The sequence below is a fragment of the Asterias amurensis genome, chromosome 9, assembly GCF_032118995.1.
Source record: "Asterias amurensis chromosome 9, ASM3211899v1".
NCBI classification, from domain to species: domain Eukaryota; kingdom Metazoa; phylum Echinodermata; class Asteroidea; order Forcipulatida; family Asteriidae; genus Asterias; species Asterias amurensis.
In genome coordinates, this window is record NC_092656.1 from 20,648,383 (window position 1) to 20,676,039 (window position 27,657).

A 27,657-nucleotide genomic window follows, 5' to 3' on the forward strand; every position below is an offset into this window, starting at 1 on the left:
AACCATTTTCGTTTCATAAAGTAAAGATTCAGCCACCATTAAAAGTAATTATTTTTCGTAAATGTTAGCAATCAAAGTAGAGTGTTTTCTATAAAATTACATCATTATTTTTAAACTGTGTGCTGCTTGCTACAACCACTTGAATCATTAAAAAGTCACCCCAGTTTCCATCACTCCCATGATGTTCCTCCATTGTATGCTATTTTTTTTTTTTTTTTTTTTTTTACAAATGCAATGCCTGGAGGAAAACCCGCTGAAGAATGAGAGCATTGTAATTTTGTAAAACACTATTTTTTTTCACCAAGTTAAGATTCAGTCACCGTTAAAAACCATTATTAATTGTGATTTGTTAATAACAAAGTAGAGCATTTTCTATAAAATGACATCATAGTTTAACCTGTGTTGTGTTTTAGTACTACAATCACTTTTATCAGAAACGGTTTACAATAAAAAGTCAACCCATTTTCATCCTCTTATGACACTCCCATTTGTCTCAGCACATACTACTATACGTACGGTGGTGCTCCTTGTAAAATAATATTTGACCTTGTAATGAATGAATCAATGATGCGGAGTCTGGCAACCCAACGTGACGTCATCACACTGCCTGAGATGCAGAAACCACACGAAGAGTAAACCATGCACAAAATAAATGATGAACAGACTGGTGCCCCGTCAAGCGAGAACAGAAGTCGTCTCAGCTCACGGGCGTTTATTGTATCTGAGCCCGTGAACGGTTACTCGTTACCAGACTGCATATGGGACATATTGAAGGACGGGCATTTCCAAGTAGCCAGTGTCAGCGTTCGGATGAAAATAGAAGACACTTTTTTTTCCCATTCGAGATGTAACGACGTTTCTGACGTGTTTTTACTTGATTCAACCGAAGGACATACTAAGCAAAATCATGAAGAGTGCTATGTGCGGGCATGGATGAACCTCATGGAGGCGTTATGGTGTTACACGGCGACTAAATTCAGCAATATTTGACAAAAGTGAGGAGCATTGGCGACCACTTTCTACTGGGGACACATAGCGGTGAACTGCACGGTGGATTTACCACTGTGTGCGGTGCAGGGGCAGCATATTGCTGCACGGAGCGCCAAGATGTCATTGCTATGTGTGTGCGGTGAGTATTTCTTTACATTTTACTAGTCATCTCGGCTGTACGAAAATGATGATATTAAGAACCATCAGTAGTAATTAACAATGTTATCTCTGCCAACAATATGTAACATCATTGAGGCAGAATAGTGTGTATTTATAATTGCCGTGGAAGTTTGAATGAGATGCAAACCACCTGTCAAATTTCATGGTCATATTGAATCCACACCCTTACTTGATGTTTATGTCTACATGCTGACGATACAACCAATATCTTTTGACCTTCAACCCTTGAAAATGAAGCAGACCTCTACTGACTGTGTGTGTGATGTCCACTGGTCCTTGCCTTTTTTGTTCAATTCGTATGATTATGAATTGAGAATGGGGGTGGGGAGGGGGGAGTGGCATGAATTAAATGAAGACAGTACTGTTGAGTGTTGTTAGTGTTAGTGTAGTTTTTATGAATGGATTGATGTAAAGTCGATGACTGGGGAGGGGGAAGGGGGGGGGAGTCCAGTATTCTTATGACTTGCTTGATTGGATGTGGAGTGGATGAATGGAAAAAACTGTAGTCTTCCTATAAATAAGTCTATAATTTATTGTCTTATCTATCGTGGTGTGTCAAACATAACGGGTGTGTGGGGGGGGGGGGGGGGGTGGTTGGGAAGGGGGCAGCATGGATGGATGGACACGATGGAAAGGGGTTTGGGAAGGAGTTGAGTTGGGGAGGAAGGAGAACACCTACACATTGAAACAAATTTAAGAATCCAAGAAGCTTGTTTGGGTATGTGACAAGTAAATGTGGAAGATGTCGGGGTTTGCCAGGGGGTTGGGAGGTTATGTTGGGAGTTTCGAGTAACTAAAAATGCATTTTAATATTTCATTGACAAATAATTCTGATGTGGTAAACTGGCAAATAAGGGGGAATCCTTAAAAATTGTCTTGAATCTCCCATGGTGCACAACATAGTGCATTTAAAATAATAAAATGTTGATTGAAAATAACAAACATAATAATACAAGGTATTTATATAGCGCATATTAAATGCAAGAGCCAGAAATTTATCGCATAATATAGGAGCCTGCTGCCTCTAACGCGTAAAGATGGTTTTAAATTTGGCAGTCTGAACCTTGAAATTGCCAACCTGACAATTAGGCTGATGACATTTTAATTAGATTAAATAAAATCTCATTACATATTCTGAATATCTGATGAAGCCAACAACGGAATGAAATATTGATTTGTGTATTTTGAGGGTGTTCACTGTTGAAGGTCCAAAGTGTGGAATGTCTTCAATTGATTTTGAACGTACCAAATATTAAATTAATATTTAATTCTTCATGATAAAAATACTACATGTATAAATTAATTATTTTTGTCTTTTCACTTCCGTTGCCCCTGGTCTTAGCCTTGGTGCCTGTTCAATTCAAAGGTTTCCCATAGACTTTTTCAATGGAGAAGTGTCCTTACAAAATGAAAAAGCCTTTAAGATAGAATCATTCACAGTTTACAGGTCTGGTATTTAACAGAGGCCATGGGGACTAATGACTTCCGTTGCCCCAGGTCTTAGCCTTGGTGCCCCTCATAGGTTTTCCGTAGATCTTCCAATGAAAGTGTCTTTTACAAAATTAAAATGGCCCTGCCTTCCGAAAGATGAAATTCTAGGCATCAAGTTCAGAGGATACAAATCCTTTAGTCGGTAACCTGTAGAATAAACCTGGTGTACATTTGCCACTTGCGTACATAAATTACTAAAATGTGATTATATTTAATGATTAATATACTTTTATGCTTGGCATGAATTTGTGTGAAATTCAGTTCTGTACAGAAAGTACCAATGAATTAAGTACACTATACACAGTATGTTTTCATATTACCAGTTTGAACACTGTACCACAAAAAGAATATGTCTACATAAATTTAACATTTTGTTTTTTTGTTTTGACAACTGCAACAATTATACATTTTTAGCCATTTCAACTTATTTAAATTTGCTACAGACAATGCTGTTGTGACTCTTTTTAAAATATCTAGATAGAAATTAACAACACAAAGGACTGGGAAAATAAATTGACACTAAATGACTGTATGTTGACCAAAATACTCTTAAAACAAAATACAAATTTCAGTGCTTGGTTTACAATGAAAAATACAATGATTTGGAAATCCTAGAATTCAATACAGAATTCCTACTGCCCAAGAATAATTTATATTCTATGGTAGTAACAAATTATTAAAAAACATAATTGTAACATATGGCAACTGTTAATAAAAACAAATGTCTTTGTTTATGTACAGAACACACTGTGTGACTTGTTTTTTTAAAGTACACCACAACCCTCCAAGTAAACAAGATTTAAACGAGCCGAAAGGCAAATATTTGATTATAATATGTTACAGAGGCCGTTATCTTGAAAATGGTAAAAGATAAACCTTGGATTATAAACAGAGTTAATTTGGACATAGCTGAATGCCATCAGCTAGCTACTCACGATTCATTATGATGAGTGAGAGTGTAGAATGTTTTATATGCACGCCATGATGGCATAATCGTCTCTAATGATCTTTGCATAATAATTAGTTGCCCTAATGGCGTTATTGTGGTGGCTCAATGCTTGATGTCGGATGCTGCAATGCGATAAGTGTCATACTTAGTCATGTTTTTTTTTAAAGTGCTCGTGTGTCGTGATAAAAATTCCAGACCCACTTATAAATTCTGTGTACTATTTTTTGTTTCAGTACAGGAGGTTATTGTACCTTGTTGTTGTTGACATGTAGACAACGTAAATTAAAGGCAGGCTATACTTTTGGTAATTCTCAAAGAACAGTATCCTCACTTTTGTGCATTTAAATACAAATGCATAAATTACCTAAAGTAATTACCTTCAACAATTTTTGCCCAGAAAATGATGCAGTAGGGGTACTGTGGAGGAAATACTTGGAAAATTGTGTCTTCACAAGCAGAGACTTTGGCACACAGTCAGCTGGACGAATCTGCGATTAATGTTGAACATTTATGTATAATAAATAAAAATAGGTGGAATAACAAGCAACTTCAGCCATTTAAAAAAAAGTGGAAATTGCTTGTTGTTTTTACCTAGATATTGATAGCCCTATTGTGCATTTGATGGCCCTATAGCTAAATGTCTTTCTCATGACATACTCGTGAAGTCCTGTGTCATAATTCCATGCTTGTATCAACCATGCACAATCCCATCACTGACCTGCCAAAATGTTTAAGTTATAAAAATCTGGATAAGAAAACACTATCTCACTATCAGTAAATTAAAAAGATTGAAAATAATGTACTTTTGTTTGGTATCCACGGGTGAATTTTAAATTAAAAATGTTTTTTTTTTTTTGATTTTTTTTTTGTGGTTTGGAAGTGTTTTGAGTGGAGGTTTTCAGGCCTGGAATTTCCTCTTTGATGAGAGGGCAAGGCCATTTTCATTTTGCAAAAGGCACTTCCATTGGGAAATCTTAAAGTCTATGGGAAACTTTTGAAGGGGCACCAAGGCCAAAACCATGCGCAACAGAGGCAACAGCAGGCCGTGTATTTCCAGGCCTGACTTTTTATCTCTCTCTAATAAAAGTCCAAACATGATGACCATCATCATTGTAAAAATACTTTCCCCTGATTTACATATGGGTTGAAGATTTGTTTACATTGACATCAGGTAAAACTACAGATTACAGCCGCTGTACATATTCAAATGCACTTCTCAAGCACAGCTTATTGAATTTGTGCAGAGAATAGTCATTCATCATGGTGTCGCCAGTTTGTTTGTCTTCCATTTAAATCTGTGTTACGAAAGTCCATGGGTTGAAGGAATAACAAGTCTGGTTCTACAGGCTTGAGGTCGAGACTAATTAATTGCACCAAGAACTAGATCTTGGAGAAGCGCTGCATGTTGTAGACATGATGACACCATGGGCTTTTCCAAAGCTGGGTTCTGGCTCCATGGCGATAGCGTCAGCTTTAGCTCTGTCATAAATTTTTAAGCACAGCGGTGTGCATTTTGCAAGGTGTTTCCAACATTAAAATAGAGTCTTGAAAGAGAGTCAAAGCAGAGGTTTGGAAAAAGCTCAGTAAACATTTTTTTATATATGGCAAGCTGTACAGAATCAACCTCCTGAAGTGCAGGAAAGCTAAAATTTTGCATCAAAATAGCTGCATGAAATCTTACTTTGCGCTCTGTGGGTCGCAATTTTCTATCATCCTCGGTTTGGGATCCACGATTTAATGCGATACATGTTTGACATTTGACAATATGAAATGTGTGGATGGTTTTTTAGTGAAACCGTACCAAAATTGTGCACTCCGCATTCTCTGAGGTTGTAATTTCTATGACTGCATCATAACTTTAGAATCCATCCCAGATTGTGGTACATACATGTAGTAGGGGTCGTCCTGGTTAAATTGTTGCAATTTTATACTGACAAGTCGGAAGTTTTTGAATTGAATACATGTGCAGCTCTAGCTAGACTTGCAGTACCTTAAAAATCATTAAAATTAGTCTGAACTAGCCAGGTGGGTGTGTCTAGGCATGGTATTACATAACACTTTCCTACAGGCACTGTGAGCATTGTTGTCTCCTGTGTAGTGCATTTCGAATGAAACCCAATGAATCACAGAGTATGTAATTAACGATCCAGTGCCATGTACATAATAATTAGTCATCTAATGGTTTCTAATGGTCATCGGTATTCTGCCATCACTAATGCAATTATGCATAATCAGCACCGATTACCATCCCCTTATTCGTAGAGTATCTAAAAGCCCCATATAGCACAGTCAAACACAAAAAATTTACAAGTATTTTGTGTATAAAAAAGAGGTCTGTTTAATTGACCATCATGCTTTACACGATTTCTTGCGATCAGGGTTCAATTTCATGGACTGCTTTAAAGCAGGAAAAATATCTTGCAAAGTTTCTGCTAAGCAGGAATGAGCAGGAAACCAACAACAAATTGTACATATGTGACATGGTAGTTTGGCTGGTAACCTAATTCTGGGAAGCATAATTTGTTTGTGCTTGGCTACTTTTTGTGCTTTTATGCAGCTCTATGAAATGGGGCCCTATACACTCAATCTAAAATCTTTTGAACAAGCTACCCTGTTCGCCGAGATGATCAGCAATGTACATATAGCAATAGGAAGAATCTTAATCTTTGTAGGCCTTACAGCCAGCCTCGTGAAAATAGGTGAATTTATTTTTGGAACATGTGATCATACATAATGCCTGTAGTAACAGCTGGTGTTTGTAAAGGCATTGAGCTTCAACAGGTCAAGTACATTAAGATAAATGAATCCCCTTTTATACAGCTGGAATTACATCTGATGTGAAATGGGAATGAGGTTGTCTATAACATCGGTGTGGCTAAAATCCACACACACACATAAAAGTGAACTAGGTTTTCTTGTTTGTTTTCACCCGCAAATACTTGGGTTGCATCCAGTGTTTGCTATTCAAAGTAAAGGCCATTCACTTTTGGGGCTACTGTATCATTTGTCATTTAGATGATGCTGAAGTACATATAGAGAAACATTATTTTCTTAATCCTTACCCTCCCAAAACCTGTATCCTCTTTGCTGAACCGAAGGATTCTGAAGGACTGAGCGACCATTGTTAAAGTGGGAACAAATATAATTTGTGAATTCTATTGTGTCTAATAGCTGGAATTGCATCTGGTTGGAAAGAGGTTGTGCAACATCGGTGTGTCTAAAAATAAAAATACCCGAACAAGGTTTTCTTGTTTGTTTTCTCCCGCAAATACTTGGCTTGCAGTCATTGTGTTGCTAATTAAGAGTCCCTGCCTGTAAGAATGTACCAAATTAGGGGGGGGGGGGGGTGTGATTCATGGGTTCGCAGATCTTCTTCCAAAAAATTAAAGTGATACACCATCATACCAAACGAATAAATCCAAAATTTTAGTTTGCCGACGCTTTCTGTTTTGGAGTTACCAGTTATCAAAGTTTGGGCCAAAAAGCCCTCAAGAAACGAATAGTACATTCCCTGTAAACACAAAAACGTGCGCCAAGGTCATCCCAGAAAAAGTAAAACATTTTTTGAAACCTCCAGTTGGGCTTATAACAAAAGTAAAAAAACAAATTTGGGATCTCGTTGGCGCGTCATGTTACGCGCACCTGAACCTTTGACGAACAGTGCCCTCGTGCCATTTTCAACGCCTCATAACTCAACGCGCCTATAGGATCCCATGAATTGAACAAGTTCAAATGAAAGAGCTTGCATCCTTAAAACAAATTTAAGTGCAAAGTGAGTGGGATCTGGTTGGCGCAGAATGATAATAGAGGTCAAAGTTCAAATTTTACCAATCTGTTGCGTTTTCGCACCTCCGTAACTTCGCGCGCCAACAACAAAAAATTGTTTTTATGGCAACTGGGTATTGGAACAGTTTTCATCTAATGACAAATGAAAAAAGAATCTTGGGATCTCTGCAACTTGCATGTCAAAAGATTTTTTGAAAACTTTCTGAAAACCACTTATAATATCTAGGCACATGTGATTGTCCCAAATTAGTTATAGAGCCCTTGTTCATTTGATAAAATGATGACATGGCTTTGAAGTTGGCTCTCCACAGAAAATTTTGGTGTTTTGTAATACATTTTCTGTCAAGAACCAACTTCGAAGCCCTGTCAACATTTATCAAATAAGGAAGGGCTCTATAATTAATTTGGGACAACCATATGTGCCTAGATATTATAAGTGGCTGTCCCAAACTGAAATGATAGAGCCCTTGTTCTTTAAATAAAATCTTGAAAAGGCTCTGAAGTTGGCTCTTGACAGAAATATAAAAAACACCCATATTCTTTGTAACCTTTGACCTTGGCAACAGTTACCAACCAACATTAAACTAACACCATTTGTAACAACAAGTCCACTCTATATCTTGACCAAAATTCATTTTGGAGACCTATCCCCTTCATGGTTTGCCAACATTTTGAAACTGGGGGATATTTCTCACTTTCGGTTGCCACAGCAATGCATAAGTACAATGTGTATAGGCATGTATTGTGAACTTTTGATCTGTAATATTTATTAGCGCCACTCAAATCCCATTTGGTTTTTGCTTTTTATGTGTTGCTGAGAATCTATTAACCGGATAGCTTAGGGATGAGATTGTTCAGGCTTTTGGCTGAACTCAGAGCTTTTATGTCAACCTGGTGAAGAAAATCAGACAATATTTGTTTCTACAAATAAAGAAATCCTGCTCATTGGTAACCCCAGGGGTTACCAAACGGTAGAAATGCCTTCATTTCAACATACCTTTGAATTTGTATCCAAGTTTCAGACTTTTTCGTTAGTATTGACTCTCACCCCTGATTGCTCTACCAGCCAGCCACTTAAAAATAGGTGTAAACCAGATTTTTTTTGGGCATATAGGCCGCCCTGTGTATAAGCAGCAATGCCCCAAAGTAAAAATTTAAAAGATTTTAGTTGTCAGTGTATAAATAAAGTATTTTTGTACTATGGCTTTACCAGCTAGCCACTAGAAAATAGGTGAGTTTATTTTTGGAACATGAGAATATACATAATGCCTTTGGCCACAGCTGGTTTTTGCAAAGCATTCAACTTCACTAGGTCAAGTACATTCATCTAAATGAAAGTTCCCCTGCTATACTTAGCTGGAATGGCACCTGATACCAAACGGGATTGATGCTTGTGAAACATGTGAAACAACAACTGTTTGAGCCTAAAAAACACACCCTCAAAGCAAACAAAGTTCTCTTTGTTTTGTTGTACAATGTATTCTGCAAATATTTGGATTGTAGCTAGTGTAGCGCTAATTAAATAAAGGTTTTTCACTTTTGGAGCTACTGTATATGCTGTAGATGCTGAGATAGTACTGCGTTGAGAAGCTATTTTCCCATCCCCTTTTTTCGAAATACTTCAATGTCATTTTTGCCGAAATGAAGGATCCAGTCAGAAGGTTGTAAGCCAGAATAGCAATTGCTTATCACGGGGTGAGGCATTTCTTATCTTATCCAAGTCCAAACAATTTGGTGTAGGAGAGGATGATATGGGAGGATTAAGTCCACCAGGCAAGAAGGCCTGGACAAAAACATATCAGGAAATGACTTTAATAGTTGTCATATTGTATACATTTAAAAAAAAAAATGAAGATTTTTGTTCAAAAAGAGTAGACATGATGAAAAACTTTATAACTTCAAAGCCTAGATTTGTATAGAAAATTTGGAATAAGTCAAGGTCCTGTGGCGTAACCAAACAGTTTCCATGGGTAAAGACGTCATTTGGGCGATAATGTATGAACAAACCATTCAATTGTGCAAGAGGGGTGGGGTAAGGGCTGCTGCCCCCTCCCCCTGGTTGCTCCACTGGCAAAGTGTATGATTGCTCATTGTCCACAAAGCACTTAATGGCTAGGCTCCCCACTATATTTCTGAACTTCTTCAAGTTTACACATCAAGGAATCTTCGATCAAGTTCCATGCTTCTTCTCATTGAACCCAAGCCTCAACACTCATGGGGAGACAGGTCTTTTTATTCAGCTGCGCCATGCATCTGGAACTCTCTACATCTTAATCTTAGAACTTGTCTTTTTACCACAACATTCAAATCTCTTCTCAAAACTTATCTTATGTCACAGGTTTTCAAGGACTAATTTTGTTGTGTCTGTTTTTCTTTGTTTTGTTTTGTTTGTTGTTGGTTTTTACTGCGCCTTGAACACCCAGCAGGGTGGATACGTGCGCATTACAAGTATTATTGTTATTATTATTACAATAATTACAATATTTGTTATTTATAAAGTAGTTCTTACTGTCATTTTCTCTTTTTTTCTTCTTGCAGTCAAAAAGGCCATTCTGGATGGACCCCCAGGTAAGAATCTCAAACTGATATTTGTCTCAATTGAAGCATGGGGCTAGTGTTTCTAATTTTTTAAAAACCAGTCCACACTGTGTCTGTTAGGCCTGGGCAAATTATTCGAATATCCGGTTAATGGCGAATAGGTTTTCCTATCCGTAACCGCGAATGCCTTTTTTTTCTTAACCGGATATCCGCATAGGGCGCGAATACCTATTTATTAACCGGATAGTTCTGTAATTACAATCAAGTAACCGGATATTCTTTTAATATCCGAGTATCCGCGGACGTCGGGCGACAACTGATAGGAATGTTTTGTCTGAATCCTTATGAAACTTCTATTAAGACAGCATAAAACAGCATAAATTAAGTATTTATCTATGCTCACCTCCGTGAAGAGTTAAAACACTGACATTTCTGACGTAATTTGTTCAAAGATTACGAAAGTTTTCCTTCACGTAGAGTTAATCACGATCAAAAGAAAAAGCAAATCGCCATCTTTAAATTAGATCCGGTTATTTTTATGAATGAACCGAGTGACACTGTCTAAAATTAATATCAATCCGAACAGCGCCCTCTAGCTTTTTTTTTTTTTTTTTTTTAAATAGCGCCCTCTAGCGGCGAAAAAAACTATTTGAATATCCGGTTAATTTCGGATAGTTGGCCAGCGGTATCCGAATATCAAAATTTCACTATTCGCCCAGCACTAGTGTCTGTTACCTAATCGGGCCTGGAATTACTTGGAGGCTATGTTCTCTGTTGCTCTTGGCCTTGGTTCCTCTTCAAAAATGTCCCAAAGTTTCACAAAGAGCAAACTTTTTTTTTGTGTTACAACCAGCTATAGTGTGACAGGCACAAACTTTTATTGACAATCATGTCAAATGTTAGTAAAGTTGTTGTTAAAGTTAGGGTCATATAGATTGGTTTTTGATTGGTAGGCACAATTATCAAGAAAGATACAATACTAAAGTCAAATGTGAAAGTTTCTGCTAAATGCAGTGTCTTCCTGCTGAAAAAAACTGTCACATTATTTTCATAAGAATGTTGAACCCATCCACATTTAGTGAGGTCACATTCGCCATCAGACACTAGTCTTTAGAAACCTAAGGAACAATCACACATGAATCATTTCTCACATTAAAGATACTGGACACTATTGGTAATTGTCAAAGACCAGTCTTTTCACTTGGTGTATCTCAACATACATGTATATGCATAAAATAACAAACCTGTAAAAATTTGAGCTCAATTGGTCGTCAAAGTTGGGAGTTGTGTGCTTTCAGGTGCTTGATTTCGAGATCTAAATCTGAGGTCTCAAAATCAAATTCAAATATTTTGGTGGAAAATTACTTCTTTCTCGAAAACTATGTTACTTCAGAGGGAGATGTTTCTCACAATGTTTTATACTATCAACCTCTCCCCATTACTCATTACCAAGTAAGGTTTTATGCTAATAATTCTTTTGAGTAATTACCAATTGTGTCCACTGCCTTTATGTTCTGGTGAAAAGTTATCCAAACTATATCACTTCGAAGGGAATCATTTTTAAAGTAGTTTCAACAGCTGTTCAAGTTTTTATGGTCGATTTTTTTTGGAAGGAGTTACCAATCTATTACCCTACAAGCCTTCCCACAGGGCTGAAACTAAACCAGGTTATTTTGCAGTATCTCTGTGTATTACAATATGCTTTTTGCTATTCAATACGCATTGGCAGTGAAATCTCATTTGTAACCTAAGCCACGGCTCTCTCTCTCTGTAGATAGTGTTTTTTCCATTTGGGCAATGGTTTTCTTGACTTTGTCAATTTGTAAACATACCTCATGTTGCAAGCGTTACACTAGAAAACATTTAAAAAAATAACTCCCTCGAGCGTTGTAAAAGTGCAAGCATGTTTTCATCTAACGGACTAAATATAGATTCGGTTGATGGTATACAAGCTGAGAAAGCCTGCATTAGGGACACAGTATAGCATCCTCAAAGTCTCTCTCACATAGAGGTCACAAGATTTCCGAGGTACCGCCGAATCAGCGCGAGACGAGAGAGCAAAAAAACTGCACAAATTAAAAGCTAGTGTAACTTAAGACGTTGCACTTGTTGCCAGGGGCCCCAACACATATCACGACGTCACTCCCCTAGCAACGCTTTTACCGCCCAGTCCTCAACAATGAAGAAGAAAAAGAGTTCCTCAGAGAAGATGAGCTTAAAGGCACAGGGGTGGGTTTCACAAAGAGTTAGGACTAGTCTTATCTCGAGTTAGGACCAGTTACTCGTCCTAACTTAGGACTATCCATGCAATTTGTATATCTCCTAGGACTAGTCCTAAGTTAGGACTAGTCCTAACACTTTGTGAAATCGACCCCTGGACACCTTTGGTGATTGTCAAAGACCAGTTTTCTCACTCGGTGTACATGCATGTATCTCAACATTATACATAAAATAACAAACCTGTGAAAATTTGAACTCAATTGGTCGTCAGGTTGCGAGAGAATAATGAAAGAAAAAAAAACACCCTTGTCACACAAGTTGTGTGCTTTCAGATGCTTTAATTTGAGACCTCAGCTGAGGGTTTTAAGTCAATTCAAATATTTTAGTGAGAAATTACTTCTTTCCATCAACAGCTCTCCATTGCTCGTTACCAAGTAGGTTTTTAATCTAACAATTATTTTAGGTTATTACCAATAGTGTTCGGTGCCTTTAAGTCGGTTGGGGAGGACGGAGGGTGACATGTCATATCGGCAACGTACGACGATCAAATATTGTTATCAGTTTTAAGATGCCGGTCAGCGGAGCCTGTTGCTCTCAGAGACAATTTTTTTAAGTGTGTGCCAAGGTTTTCTTTCCGATTATTAAGATTTGCCTAATCTTGTTTCCACCATGGGAGAGCGAGGGGAGAAATCTAGAGTGAAATTCCCTAAGGGGGTATTTGAAAGGGGGGAAATCGGAGGGCCCATGCTCTAGTGTTGTTGTGATTAACTGTACACCCAGCCACTTGGTGGGAGCTGTTTGTCTTTCATCCTAAATTGAAGCCCTAGCCATTTTGCTGGGACTAAAAGTGTGATGCCCTGTAGGTGATTAAACCTGTCACTTATCAGGCATGCAACTCTTCCGCGTTTACTTGAAGAAAAAAAACAAAACGTAAAAAACACCAAAAAACACCACAAAAAACCCCTATTTATTTATTTTTTTTTTTTAAAGCCTAGAATATGCCTGGCATTAACAGTGTACATCTACAATCATGTAAAATAAGCCTAGTACATGCTAAAAATGCACCTAAGAGCATAATAAACCTCAACATTTTCTAGGGTACCATTGTGGGTATCATGTCCCATGGCGGTTTGGCTGCCTTGCTCCTCACTTGCGTTGTGCCTTTGAAAATTTTCCTCTTTTTTTTTCAACGGGCAGTTGCATGCCTGCACTTTGAGCTAAGCAGGTTTTCCCCCTGTTGGCTAATTTTTGTGTCAGACTGGGATCTTGCATTGTTATCTTAACAATCATGGGTGAATAAAGTTCTAGCCTGCTTTGTATAATTCATGCATTCAGCTTATCAGCTGATTCCTCCTTTTTTAGTGCCGTTGAAAACTGAAAAACACTGTCACAGTTTGTAATCTCCTTTTTGTTGCAAAAAACAAATTCGCACATCTGATAATTTGTTTCAGACATTCAAAACGTTGTACATCCGAGCACAGACTAAATAGATTCTTTCCTTATGTTCATACAGAGGGACAATTAATAGCCTCAGACATTGTTAATATATTTGCGGCCACTGCACGACAAGGGTTTTTTTAAAAAAAAATTTAAGGAAACTTGAAACCTATAAGAGGTTATTTGTTTTTGTCAGGTGTTTCTTGGTCAACATTTATTCAAAACAATGGAGAGAGTAAACATTCTTTACCTCTAGAATCCTTCCTTTAGGCCAAGTGAAAAAATACACCAGTTGGTCGTTCTGGGTTTTTTTTTTCAGAAAGAGGAGGATGAGGGACATTATATTTTTTTTTTTTTTTTTTAATTCAAAGAGGAAAGATCAGACTAAATATTTGCTGGCTTCGTAGAACTTAGTAAAGTCTTAAAAGAGAGTAAATTAAATCAATCATTGAGAGAATTCTGATTATTCTGGTTGATTTAAGCATTAAAGTCTCATGGCCATTGCCAACCTCCCAAAAACTCCTTCAGAACATGAGCAAAATATTGATCGCTCAAGCACTTTCCAACACCATTCACGCTGCACCCTTTCAACAACAAATTAAGTCAACACAGTTACATATTCATCCCAGAACTTCCACATCTATGAAATACTTAGAGACTAAAACCCCAGCCTTCGCAATCTCGCTCTCAGAACATTGAAATCTCTCATCTAATGTCAATACAGTCATGATCGCAAACACTCGCAAAGAAAAAAAAACCGCATCGATAGCATCGCTTTTGTGTACACTCGTGCACCAGACAACGGAAATGAGAGTGACACTTTTTAAAATATTTTTTCGCCAGGCTACGAGCGAGACGGAAAAGAAAGAAAGGCAGCGTTCAATTCATCGTAAAGGATCACTCTCAATTGTTTGAGAGGTCTTGGAAACTCTAGACATGGTTAATATAAACTAAAGACAAGGAGTTTGTTGCGGAGGGTGCTCATAATGCAGTTTAACTGTAATCATTTGATGTTTGGTATTTTTTGCAAAGCGAGTCTGTCCTCTGGAAAAAAATGTCACGAAAACATTGGAGAGAGTCAAAAGCTCTTTTTTTTTATTTTACGGAATGAAACACTTTGTGATTTTTAATTTTTTGTCTGGTTGAGTTTTACTGACTATACATTTGTAACACAGTTCATTGTTATGGAATGTGTAAGGCTCTGCCTTCCTATATTCACTGACATTTTGGTTCATTTTGTAAGCATTTTCTTAGAATAATAATGAATGTAGTTACTGTATTACAGGAGTAATTAACGCATTGTTTGCAGAAACGAGAAAAATTGCGAGGGCACCTTATACTAAGAGAGAAAAGAGACAGGCATACGCTTATTTCTAAAATAACCCTGACTTTTGTTCTACTGATTGTGGAGTATGAAATGAACAAAAATTTGGACAACATCATACTAAAAGTAAATCTTTTGTTTAGAAACCCTGATGTTTATTTGCCATTTACAAGAAAAGACAGGCATACTTTTTTTTCTGATGTAAAACTAAATTTTGTTGTACTCATTGTGAATTGTGAAATGCCCCCAAGTTTTGACAAACATCATACTAAAAATAAGAAAACCTGAAACCTGAATTACATTTTGCCATTTACAGGACACGATCTACTTGTAGTAATTTGACTAAGTGTTTTCAACCTGTCCGCTTTTAGGGGCTTGTACATCGGCCTATTTCCTAGTGTACTTTTTCCAAATGCAACTTGAGGCCAATACACTCTGGTGAGTAACTGGGTCAAAACGTCAATACTTTAAAAGGTGTCCTAGCCCCCTTAAGGTTAGTCTGGGTTTTAATTTTGGATGCTATCTTTTAAATTACACCCTACCCTTGAAAAATAAAAGGAATTGAACTAAAAAATAAATGCGAAAGTTTTAAAAACGTGGCATGCCATGTTTATCATAATGTGTGTTGGTTCTTGTAAACCCATTAAGGCCTGCTCATTAAGTTTGAAGGGAAATTTCCCACTACAAATAGCTTCAGGCCCTGCTGGGTGTAGTGCCAGCATCCTTCACGACCCATCGGAGCAAAACGGAGGAGAGAAACGGTACGGTTTGGAATATCGATTCTTGAATAATTGATTACTTTCGATAATATCCAGGGGTCTTGTTTGGAGGAGGGACCCAGGGAAGACTTTGCACACATAAAAGAGAAGGGAAAAAAAAGGGGGAATTGAGTTTTGATCATTGTCTACAGAAAAATTTAATATCCTTCTTACATGGTCTCAACAACAACGTCGATGCAAGAGTAATGCATGCCTTGGTCCTTGTATCTGTAATTATAGGACAGTGGCACAGGGGTGTGGAAAGAACCGTGATAATATTCAGTATCAAGTAATTAAAGGCAGTGGAAACTATTGGTAATTACTAAAAATAATTATTAGCATAAAACCTTACTTGGTAACGAGTAATGAGGAGAGGTTGATGGTATAAAACATTGTGAGAAACGGCTCCCTCTGAAGTGCCATAGTTTTAGAGAAAGACGTAATTTTCCACGAATTTGATTTCGAGACCTCAGATTCAGAACTTGAGGTCTCAAAATCAACCATCTAAACGCACACAACTTCGTGTGACAAGAATGTTTTTTTCTTTCATTATTATCTCGCCAGTTCGATGACCGATTGAGCTCAAATTTTCACAGGTTTGTTATTTTATGCTTATGTTGGGATACACCAACTGTGAAGGCTAGTCTTTGACAATTACCAATAGTGTCCACTGCCTTTAACCACAAGGATCCCTGGTTATACAGTAGTTACAGGTTGAATGGTATCTGACTGGCACCTCGAACAAAGATATTGACAAAATAGGGAGATTGCCAACATTAGGGCTAGATGGCTTAGCTGGTAGAGCGAGGGTTTGTTAATCCAGTCTTGCTCTGGTAATTATTTGTTCAATCCATAATTTGAATCTTGCAGTGTTAACACCGTTATATTCTTTTACTCCCTCAGAAAATCGGTAAATAAACCTCAGGCTTAATGTAGTTGAAATTATAAGTTTGATAGGAGAAACCAGAAATGGAGTTAGCTTGTATTTGATTGTTAGGACAACAGCATGGCGTATAATTCTGGTGTTTGTCGTGATCGAGCGGTCAAGCACACTTGACTCAAACTCTTGTGTTGAGTTCTGGTCTTGACATTAAATTGTGTTCTTAAGCAAGACGCTTAACCATTACTGCTTTGGGATGTAAAGTTGTTGGTCTCTTGTGCTGTGTAATGCACGTAAAAGTACCCAGTTACACTTATCTCTATAAGAGGAGTTTGCCCTGGTGTTTCCGGCAGTGCTGCTGAATGCACTATAGCACATTGTCCTTGTAAACCCTTACAAATACATAAATGGGTCTCAGAAATCAAAATCTTCAAAAACCTGTCTGGAAATAAATAATGATAATTAGGTGCTTTGAGACGCCTGTAGATAAAGCGCTGTATAAAAACTAGATATTATTATTGTTATTATTACTGTGATTACTGTCGTCATTCAAATCTAATGATGATATATAATAGCTATAAAATCTAATCAAGACACCTACACAGTTACGCAAGAAGAAGAACGAAGAAATGAAGAGATTGAGTTGACGTACATGTTGACTCAATAAGCTTGGAGGTTTCAGTCGAAGACGTTTGATGAGGTTTGGCTGTACTGTACGTTCATTGGTTTGGTGAAGTGTTGCGAGGCTTCTGTTGTGTAAGACTTGAGTGGGAGATGAGCCATTGTCTAATCGAGATCTCAAAAACAAATGTGACGGGGTCATAGAGTTATATTATAAGAACTAGAGCGCGCACTGGCCTATATACGCGCCCCGGTATGCGAGCAGGCGGCCATTTTCTAAGTTGAAAAAACGGCTATCTCACAGCGTGTGTTTGTGCGGCCATTTTGTAAGTTGAACAAACAGCATCGCGTGAGCGTTCAATAAAAAAAACACCTCAAACGTGTATTTCATATTCAACGCGCGTGCAGAATGACGCGCTTGTCATCTTGCGGTCCCGTGGCGTTTGTGAACGAAGCATCACTCGTGCGCCGTCTAGTTCTTATATATAACTCTATGGACGGGGTCTTGTCTTTTTAAGCTTGGACACCCGTACTTCCTTAGACTTGATTCAATCTGCCTGCTTTCTCAAACTGTCTTTACTGTCAAAATATATTTTAACCCTCTTGTAATAAGATGTTAGTAGTATACTTGCCAAATCAAAGTTTGGGTGTACTTTGCAATGAGATAGAAAAAGACAGAATGCTGTGGTCTTCAGTTGATCAGAAAGAAGTAGAGCACCGTAGATCAAGTTCCATGCTTCTCCTTATTGAACCCAAGTCTCGACACTCATGGGGTGACAGGTCTATTTCTTCAGCTGCGCCATGCATCTGGAACTCTCTACCACTTAATCTTAGATATTGTCTTTGTACCACAAAATTCAAATCTCTTGTCAAAACTTATGTCACAGGTTTTCAAGGGCTAGTTTTGTTGTGTCTGTTTTTCTTTGTTTTTGTTTTTGTTTTGTTTTTGGTTTTACTGTGCCTTGAACACCCAGCAGGGTGGATATGTACTCACAAGTCTTATTATTATTACTATTATTATTATTATTATTATTATTATTATTATTATTATTATTATTATTATAGATACATGTAGCAGTGGCAAACAGTGGCACACATTGACTCTCTCATAAACCAGAAAACATTGGAGCCCACAAGTCTAAGCCAATTTTGTACCGTAGGCATATTTTTTTTGTTTTCTTCTTTCTCTAATGAGGACCTTTCAGGTAGAAATATAAAGCAAAGTTAAAATAGAATTGTGCATTTTGTTTTGAAAGAGGAGGACGAGGGCATTTTTTATTTATTAAACAAAATATATTTCTTTCAAGGAGGGAAAAGCCAGACTAAAAATTTGCTGGCACTGTTAGAGCTTAAAACTTTAAATTATTAATAAAGAAATTAATTGTTGAAAGAACTGTGGCAAGATGAGGCAAAAATACATGAACAAATAGTGTTTTATTTAGGAAAACAAATAATGTTTAAAACAGATGAAGTTTTAAAACAGGATGAGGTTTTTAAAATTTTTATTTGGTCTTACTGTATGTAGGCGCCCAAACAGTTGGCTAATAATGAAACAATCCAATTATTTATTGACATACTTTTTAACATTTGTAAAGCAATGATGCATGAAGTAAAAACCAGGGGCCAATTTTGTAGAGCTGCTTTTTCATAAATTTTCTGTCTGCTGAAAAAAAACCGCTGCTTCGCTGCAGAATCGGGTCATTACTCATAAAATACAAGGCTCAGGTTCATAAAGCCTGCCCTTGTGCGCACACAAATTTGCTCAGCACAAAATAAATACAAGCACAAACGTGTGCAAGGTTTTGTACACAAAGGTGTTTTTTTTTCTTCTTTTCGTTTTATGCAAATTAAGCGTCTTCCTCAACGATTTACACATTAGCCCTGACCGTGCAGAAACAAAATTATTGTATAGAACATAGGCCTACTTATTGGATTTTTTGCAACTAAACAAAAAGTGAATTCTGAAATCATCTGACAATGCTGAAAAACCTTGCTGATGTAATGCGTTTCAAACCCGACCGTCAGTTTCCGCATCTATTTAAAATCACCGATAGTCTGCGCCGTTTTCAGGATTCAGTTAATGTTTTTTGGAAGTCAATATTTATGGTCAGTGTTCTTCATCGTTATGTGATGCTGTCCTGTCAGTGATATTGTGTATATTCGCTGAGCAAGACACATTGTTAACAATTTTCTTTTTTAAAGGCAAATTTTTTTCCTTGTCTCTGTGTACAAAACCTAGTGCTCCCAGCACCCCAGCAAGGCCCAATTTCATGGCTCTGCTTACCGCCGAATTCTGCGCTTACGATAACGATTCCCCGCTTACATGCAAGCGCCGAATTTCTGTGCTAGTCTTGTAAGCGTAGAATACATAGTAGTAACGTGGAGTACGGACGCGCAGAAGCCCAAATTCGCCGCTAACCTGTGAATTACGCTTGCCGTAAGCACAGAATTCCCTGCATCCGTAAGCACCGATTGTGCTTACAACGAACTTCTGCGCTAGCCTTGTAAGCGTAGAATGCATAGTAACATGGAGTAAGCACCGATTGTGCTTACGGTAAGCAGAAACATGAAATTGGGCCCAGTACTCTAGTGCAGTGTGCAGCAATTGCACATAGATTAGTCTAGATACATTAATTAATGAAATCTTTCTGTACAATGTTTCGATAGCATTTATATTAAATTATGTAAAAATTATAATGAGAGTTAAGTACCTTGAACATGCTTTGTTAAAATATTCTTTTGAAAGTGTGAATGATATTAGCGCCCAAGCGTGAGTGGAATATGGAAAACAAAATCAAGCTAACTGCAGCCTATATCAATATCATACTGTTGTTGTCGTGAATTGATCAGTCGGAGAGAATGCTTTTTCAAAATGAAAATATTTGATAACTTTTGCCTACTGCGGACAACGCTGCCGACCGGTACATGGTTAATAAACATGTAAACTGTAACGCAATCCCATTTCCCCCCAAACATGACATATTGGCTTACAAACTTCCAAGCCTGACTGATATCTCGGAGTGGGCGTGGGTTTTATTCTTAATCTATCGTCCTGATCCGCAGTTTGGTTCAATGCAATCAATTTCCAATTCAAATTCAAATTCCCTCCAAAAATAGTGACTACACGATAATTCACACAAAATGGCAATAAGCTCTCGAGCGCCCCTCAGCCATGTCCACTCAGTCCACAAGACTCGAACAGCCAAAGCACACAAGGCCGATGACTGCGAGAAAAAAACAAAGAAGCACGCTGACTGCGATGAAATAAAAGCACGCAGAAGGTGTAGATTCTTTTGGTGTCTCTCTTGGTTTGCCTCGGGACAGAATTTCACAGCGGTGTGCCCACGACACCAAACTCTAATGGAATCACAATTTGAAAATTACATGTATGTGTTTTTGTGAGGGCTCAATATATTTGTGCCGCCCGCGTCATCATAATGGAAGTGAAATATCAAATGCATACACGACAGCTACTGTGACCTCTGAACCCTACACACTCGCATATTACAATGTGCAAATATAAATTTGATACATATCCATGGCTTATGTATTATCTAATGTCCCTGGATGTATTGCATAGGAAGCTTACGCATTATGCGCAACATTCATCTCCGTGCGTGACACACCACCGTTCATCATTTTCAATTTGAGTATTTAATATGGTTTCCTTGAATAACTGTTCCTCGATGATTGGTCTTCTAAATTTTGTTTGATCATTATACAGACAGTTCATTATAAAATGCATGTTTCTGGGAATGATACAAGGTGTCTTAGTCATGGAATGTATTGTGGAACAAAAAACACTGGTTGTACAACTGTGCGTGACTTCAAAGTGATGAGTCAAATCTCCTGAATAAGTTGTAATTTGGTATCATGGTTGTATACATGAGCGGCTATGATGGAATGCCGGGCCTGATACTTCATGGAGGCGTTGAAGGTGATTGCCTCCATGCCCCCTGGTCATTGCCTTGGTGCTCTTGAAATATTTACAATTTTCTCAAAGGGTGCTGGCTTTATCAAGGAGAAGCGCCTTGGTGCTCTTGCCCTTTCGAAAATGAAGCATATAGGACTGCCGTAGGCTTTTTACCAATAATTGCCATTAATTTTATAAGCGATTACTAAACATGTACCTTCCCTTTAAAGGCAGTGGACACTATTGGTAATTACTCAAAATAATTATTAGCATAAAACCTTACTTGGTAACGAGTAATGGGGAGAGGTTGATGGTATAAAACATTGTGAGAAACGGCTCCCTCTGAATCGGAGTAGTTTTCGAGAAAGAAGTGATTTTCCACGAATTTGATTTCGAGACCTCAGGTTTAGAATTTGAGGTCCCGAAATCAAGCATCTAAAAGCACACAACTTCGTGTGACAAGGGTGTTTTTTCTTTCATAGTTATCTCGCAACTCCGACAACAATCGACCTCAAATTTTCACAGGTTTTATTTTTTTATGCATATGTTGATATACAGCAAGTGAGAAGACTGGTCTTTGACAATTACCAATAGTGGCTTTAAATGCATAATGTTTCAGTCAAAGGTGTCTCATTCATGGACTATATTATACTATGGCCACTTTATACACTGGTTAGACTGTGTGACTACAAAGTGATGAGTCAAATCTTCTGAATAAGTTGTATAATACATGAGATGCTATGATGGAATGCCAGGCCTAATACTTCATGGAGACATTGAAGAGCGATTGCCTCCATGCCCCCATGCTCATTGCCTTGGTGCCCTAGTGAAATGCCCCAGTTGAAATTTACAATTTTCTCATAGGGTGGACTTTACCGAGGAGAAAATGCATTGGTGCCCTTGCCCTTTCGCAAACGAAGCAATATAGGACTGCAGTAGACTTCTAGCCAAAGGTTTAATTGCCTTTAATTTTAAAGAACACATACCATCCCTTTCAATGCAGAGACACAAGGTGTCTTAGTCATAGACTATATTGCAATAATGTTTTACTACACAACTGTGGTCAACTGTGTGACTTCAAAGTGAGGAGTCAAATCATCTGAATAAAATGTATAATGTACATGAGATGCTATGAAAAGAAATACATGATGCACAAACATGTACACAGGCGGCGGCCATGGTGAATGCACATTTCCCGAGTCCCTCCCCTCTACCCCATCCCCCCTCTCTCTTTCCCCTGCATCATCAACACCGCCCCAGGGGTTATATTCGCTCATCTCACCCCTGTCGTATCGGGTCATGCTTGGTGTAGCAGACACAGGTGTCTGTGAATGATTTGCATGGTGAATGCAATAAGAAATGTTTTTTGGGGGGTTGCCCAAGGTTTATAATGTTAGAATGGGAATTATAAGAACGGGTGGTATTTGATGACGGCTGCTGCTGATGGGGGATTCATGTTGTTGTTCCTTCTTCATGTTCTTGAAGTGACTCCCTGGAGAGAGACAATTCACAACGTGGAGTATCACTGACTTGGATAAGATAGCCCCTTTCACACTAGAGCATTTTTAGCAAGGGTCCCTTGCTAAAATTAAGAATGACCTGTATTTGCTGACGGCTGCTTGGATGATGGGGATTCATTTTGTTGTTCCTTCTTGAAGTGACTCTCTTGAGAGGAGAAAATTCACATTGTGGAGTTTCATTCAATAAGATTGAAGCAAGGGTCCTTTGCTAAATTGTAGCAAGGTTGCACAATTTTCAAAATGTACCTATTATAGGCCTAAATACAACAAATTTTGTAGTGTCCAAATTGTAAAGTGCTTGTGTACTAACATGACAAATAATATACTCAAGACGCTTGAGCAAGCATTTTAAGACAGGTTTTTGAATTTTGAGTTATGAGAGCAATTTATGTAGCATTTAAGTCTTTATGAAAGTTTTACAAGGTGATGCAGGTCACATTCAGCAATCACTACCAGATACACCGGGGCAAACCCCTTTTCTTAACGATTACATCCCATCCAAAGGACGAAAGTAATAATGGTTAAATATCTTGCTTAAGGACACAAAAACGTCAAGACCGGGACTCGAACCCACACTCTGCTGATCCAAAATGCCAGAACTTGAGTCCATTGCTCTTGACAACTTGCCTCAACACACCACATAGAGTAAAATTACTGAGCACGCTTTCATAAAGCTGCTTATACATGTAAGCACAAAAAACCCAGCTAAGCACAAAACAACATTGCTTACCATGTACAGTCTGTGACAAATACCTCATGGGCCCTTAGCCATGTCCACCCTTTCCACAATACTCAAGGGCCCTCATCCAAGGCCGCTGACTGCAAATTTGATAAAATCGTGTTTCAAATAATTTTTTTATACAAATTTTGTGTGAAATTTTGTTATGAGAAGTGCAAAGAGCTCTACTCAATCATATAAGGAGGGCAGTTCATGCTCAGTCCTTGTATTTCTTAAAGGCACTGGGCACTATTAGAAATTGTCGAAGACCAGTCTTCTCACTTGGTGTATCTCAACACATGCATAAAATAACAAACCTGTGAAAATTTTAGCTGAATTGGTAGTTGAATTTGCGAGATAATAACTAACGAAAAACACCCTTGTCACACGAAGTTGTTTGCTTTCAGATGCTTGTTTCGAAATCAAATTCGTGGAAAATTACTTCTTTCTCAAAAACTATGTTATTTCAGAGGGAGCCGTTTCTTACAATGTTTTATACTACCAATCAGCTCTCCATTGATTGTTACCAAGCAAGTTTTTATGCTAACAATTATTTTAATTAATTACCAGTAGTGTTCATCAGTGCCATTAAAATAAAGGACTGAACATGTGTGGTGTTTTTCCCAGGTAGAATGAATTGTGTGTCGTAGAAAAAAATATTGAAAACAAATAATGGAGATGTGAATCACAAGGTTTGATACACAAGCTGTATCATCCTTATTATCAGGCAAAGTCGTTTTCACGGCCTCTGGATAAAAAAAACATCCTGTGGAGAAAGGACAAAGCAAGAGTCAAGGCCTGATATCCTGATGCGACGGTCTGCAAAATTTACACCCAAACAATAATTGCTGTGACAATTTACAGCGTACTTGTGCAACGTGTACAGCAGGTACATGTTGGTTGTCGTTTTGATTGACGTATATTTACAGAATTCTTTTTTTAATGGTTGAATATCACGCCTGAGGCAAAACTGCTGCTAATATCAGCTGAATTTAAGTCAAGATAATGTGTGACGCTTTTATGTCAGAAAGCAATTGAGACTTCTGGTGCACTTACTCTGTGAACCGATATATTGTACCACACGGTTTTATGGTCATTTATTTTTTTAGTTATTAGCAAAGGTATAAACCCCCTTTATAAGGTATTAATGTGGACAGAAAGCACTGCTTTTACTCATTCAATGAGTTTACATCAGTTATCTTTGATTTAAAGACACTGGACACTGTTGGTAATTGTCAAAGACCAGCCTCCTCACTTGGTGTATCTCAACATGCATAAAATAACAAACCTGTGAAAAATTTGAGCTCAATTGGTCGTCAAAGTTGCGAGATAGTGTACTTTAAGATGGTTGATTTCAAGACCTCAAATTATAAATCTGAGGTCTCGAAATCAAATTCATGGAAAGTAACTTCTTTCTCGAAAAACTACGTTACTTCAGAGGGAGCCGTTTCTCACAATGTTTTATACTATCAACCTCTCCCCATTACTCGTTACCAAGTAAGTTTTTATGCTAATAATTATTTTTTAGTAATTACCAATAGTGTCCACTGCCTTTAACAAAGGTATACATACCCTTTATAAGGTAAATATGGACAGCAGGTACTGCTTTTACTCAATGAGTTTACAGTTATCTTTGATCATTTTAAAATATAAAGTACGTCAGTTAAAATTTATTTTGAATTTTCAAAATGACTCAACTTCTTTTTGTCTGTTTTCCTTTGCAATAACACAGAAAAGCATATAATACATTCCTACATACAATGATTATTCAATTACTATTATTTGTCCCAAAATATAATTATTTTTTTAACTTCATTAAAATTTAATCTGTTTCCGTACGAATGCTGAATACTATAATAATGCTTGTCGATGAAATTCGATTTTCTTAATCAATTCTGTTAGCGCCCACCATTCTTCATATTTGGATAAGCGTAAACAGAAATCATATTTTTTGTTTCTTTTGACTCTTCTTAAAAATATAAATAACAGCACACTCCTGAACAAAAGGCACGACACCCATCAATCGCGGAAGGTGATGCCGTGACGTTTTTTATATTAAAGTAATTACACGTGGCCTCCAATGTTGCCATGGTAATGATTCCCCCAGGGCAGTCACCAGAAGATATTTCCATGACAACCTAACATTCAAACAAAATACTACCGTCCCCCCCCCCCTCGCCCAGCGAAATAAAGAATAACAAATATGCCTGTGGAGCCTTGTGTATTACCTTTGACCCTGAGAATCTCTTAGACACACCCCCTTCTCTTAAAGGCAGTGGATTATATTGGTAATTACTCAAAATAATTATTAGCAACAAAACTTGAACTTACTTGGTAATGCGCCATGGAGAGCTGTTAGTATAAAACATTAAGAGAAACGGCTCCCTCTGAAGTAACATAGTTTTGAGAAAGAGATAATTTCTCACTCAAATGTTAAAATACTTCATCAGGCCTGAAGCCCTTTTTTAAGGCAACTAATTAAAAAGCACATGAATTTGTAGAGCAACGATATTTGTTCTTTCATTAAATGTTCTCTTGCAACTTTGATGACCAATCGTGTCAAATTTTTCACAGGTTTGTTATTTCATGCATATTTCTATGTTGGGATACACCAAATGAGAATACTGGTTTTTTGACAATTACCAAAGGTGTCCAGTGCCTTTAAGTGAATTTTTGAGACTCATGGGAGGCAGGTGGTGATCAATATCAATTTGATTTTCTCACGTTTTTTTGTGCTTCAGTTTCATCTTGTTTTTTTTCTTTCATCGGACAAATATCTTTGTGCAAAACATCGCTCACAAGGACACTGTTATAACAAGCGCAGTGGCTATGAAGATTTACAAGGAGAATTTATAGCGTCAGATTTTGTTGGGATTCTCTATAGCTCTTGTTTTTAAGTCGTTGTGTATCTGCTTAGCGGAAATTATTTTTGCTTAACTCTTGGAAAACGAAGGGAACATGTTTTTGTTGCTTTCTTTAATGAAAGGTGTCTTTTAATTTGTTGATAGAGAAGTGCCACCCACTTTCAAAAATTGTTTTGCTTTGGAGTCGGTCTCTTTAATTTGGAAAAAAATTATTTTTTATCAATTAGAGTTTTCGTCAATTTTGTGTGCTTCAGTTTCATCTGATTTTTTTGCTGTAAGCGAAAAAAAAAAACCATTGTGCAAAAACAGTCACAAGGACACTGTTAACAAGCGCAGTCTATATGAAGATTAGAGCTAGGTTAAAGCATTGGATTTTTACATGGTCGTGAGTAATCTTTGAGATTTGCTAGCTTTCATTTTTGTAGTTGTTGTGTATCTGCCCAGCGACATTTATTTCTGATTAACTCTTGTAAATAATGGGAACATGCTTTGATGTGTTGCTTTCTTTAAATACAAAAGTGCCCTTGGATAAAAATATATATTCTGCTAGAAGTCATATTCTGATAAAGTGTCACCCACCTTTAAAAATAGTTTAGCTTTTGAGTCAGTCTCTTTAATTTTTAAGTTGCTTAGAAAGTAATCTCAAAAAAACTTTTTTCTAAGAGTGCAAACATTCTCCAAGCACTTTCAACAGGAAAACAGCCATGTCAAAAAGAAGTCTGAAAACAAATCCCCTTTTCAAATCCAAGCACTTTCATTCAAGAAGGAACTTATTTTCATAATAAACAGTTTAATTCCGTGTTTTTTTCCCCGTGGGATATATTTAACATAAAGATCACCTTACACATTTACTGGATACAACAGATGTATTTCTGCAAAATGATTCCCCGTTCGCCTTCAGGCGATGATACTCGTTCTCCGTATATTATCGGCAAGTTGCAACGTGATCTAAGAACAAGTCAGGTGCCTTGTCAGTGTTGTGTCTTAAAGGTAGGGTTTTAGATTGGTAACCACCCCAAAACTTAATGGCCTGAAAGACTTACTTAGTCAGAAGCACTGCAGCCGTTGATTGTGTATTTTGAGAGAGGATTCCAAAGTAATAGGCTCGGATATTTTGTTCACACCAAAACATTTGAATTTGAGAAAGGATTCTTGCATGAAACTTTCTCAGATTTATGAGAGTTGGTGACCATTTGCGAATGCTGCGGCCAGATGTGGTTGGTACCCACTGTCACCTCAGTAACTGTGTATGGATTTGTCGTGGCCGAGCAGTTAAGAGCACCGAATTCAAACTCTGGCGTTTCTGATCAGCAGAGTGTGGGTTCGAATCCCCAGCCGTGATACTTGCGTCCTTAAGCAAGACACTTAACCATTGCTTCGTCCTTGAATGGGACGTAAAGCCGTTGGTCCCATGTGTTATGTAACGCATGTAAAAGAACCCAGTGCACTTATAAAGGGAGAATAGGGG

At 37.6% G+C, this 27,657-nt stretch overlaps 1 protein-coding gene across 9 annotated transcripts in view; it reads left to right on the plus strand.

Moving 5' to 3' along the window:
* Positions 1–815: 815 nt before the first annotated feature.
* Positions 816–27,657, plus strand: part of LOC139942104 (protein unc-13 homolog B-like) — a 170,900-nt gene continuing 144,058 nt past the window's right edge. For all 9 annotated transcript variants that reach the window (XM_071938796.1, XM_071938800.1, XM_071938801.1 and 6 more), the window contains exons 1-2: positions 816–1,129; positions 9,935–9,964. In XM_071938796.1, the coding sequence (XP_071794897.1) occupies positions 1,108–1,129; positions 9,935–9,964 (52 nt within the window). In that variant the 5' untranslated portion in view covers positions 816–1,107. The remainder of the gene's footprint in view (positions 1,130–9,934; positions 9,965–27,657) is intronic.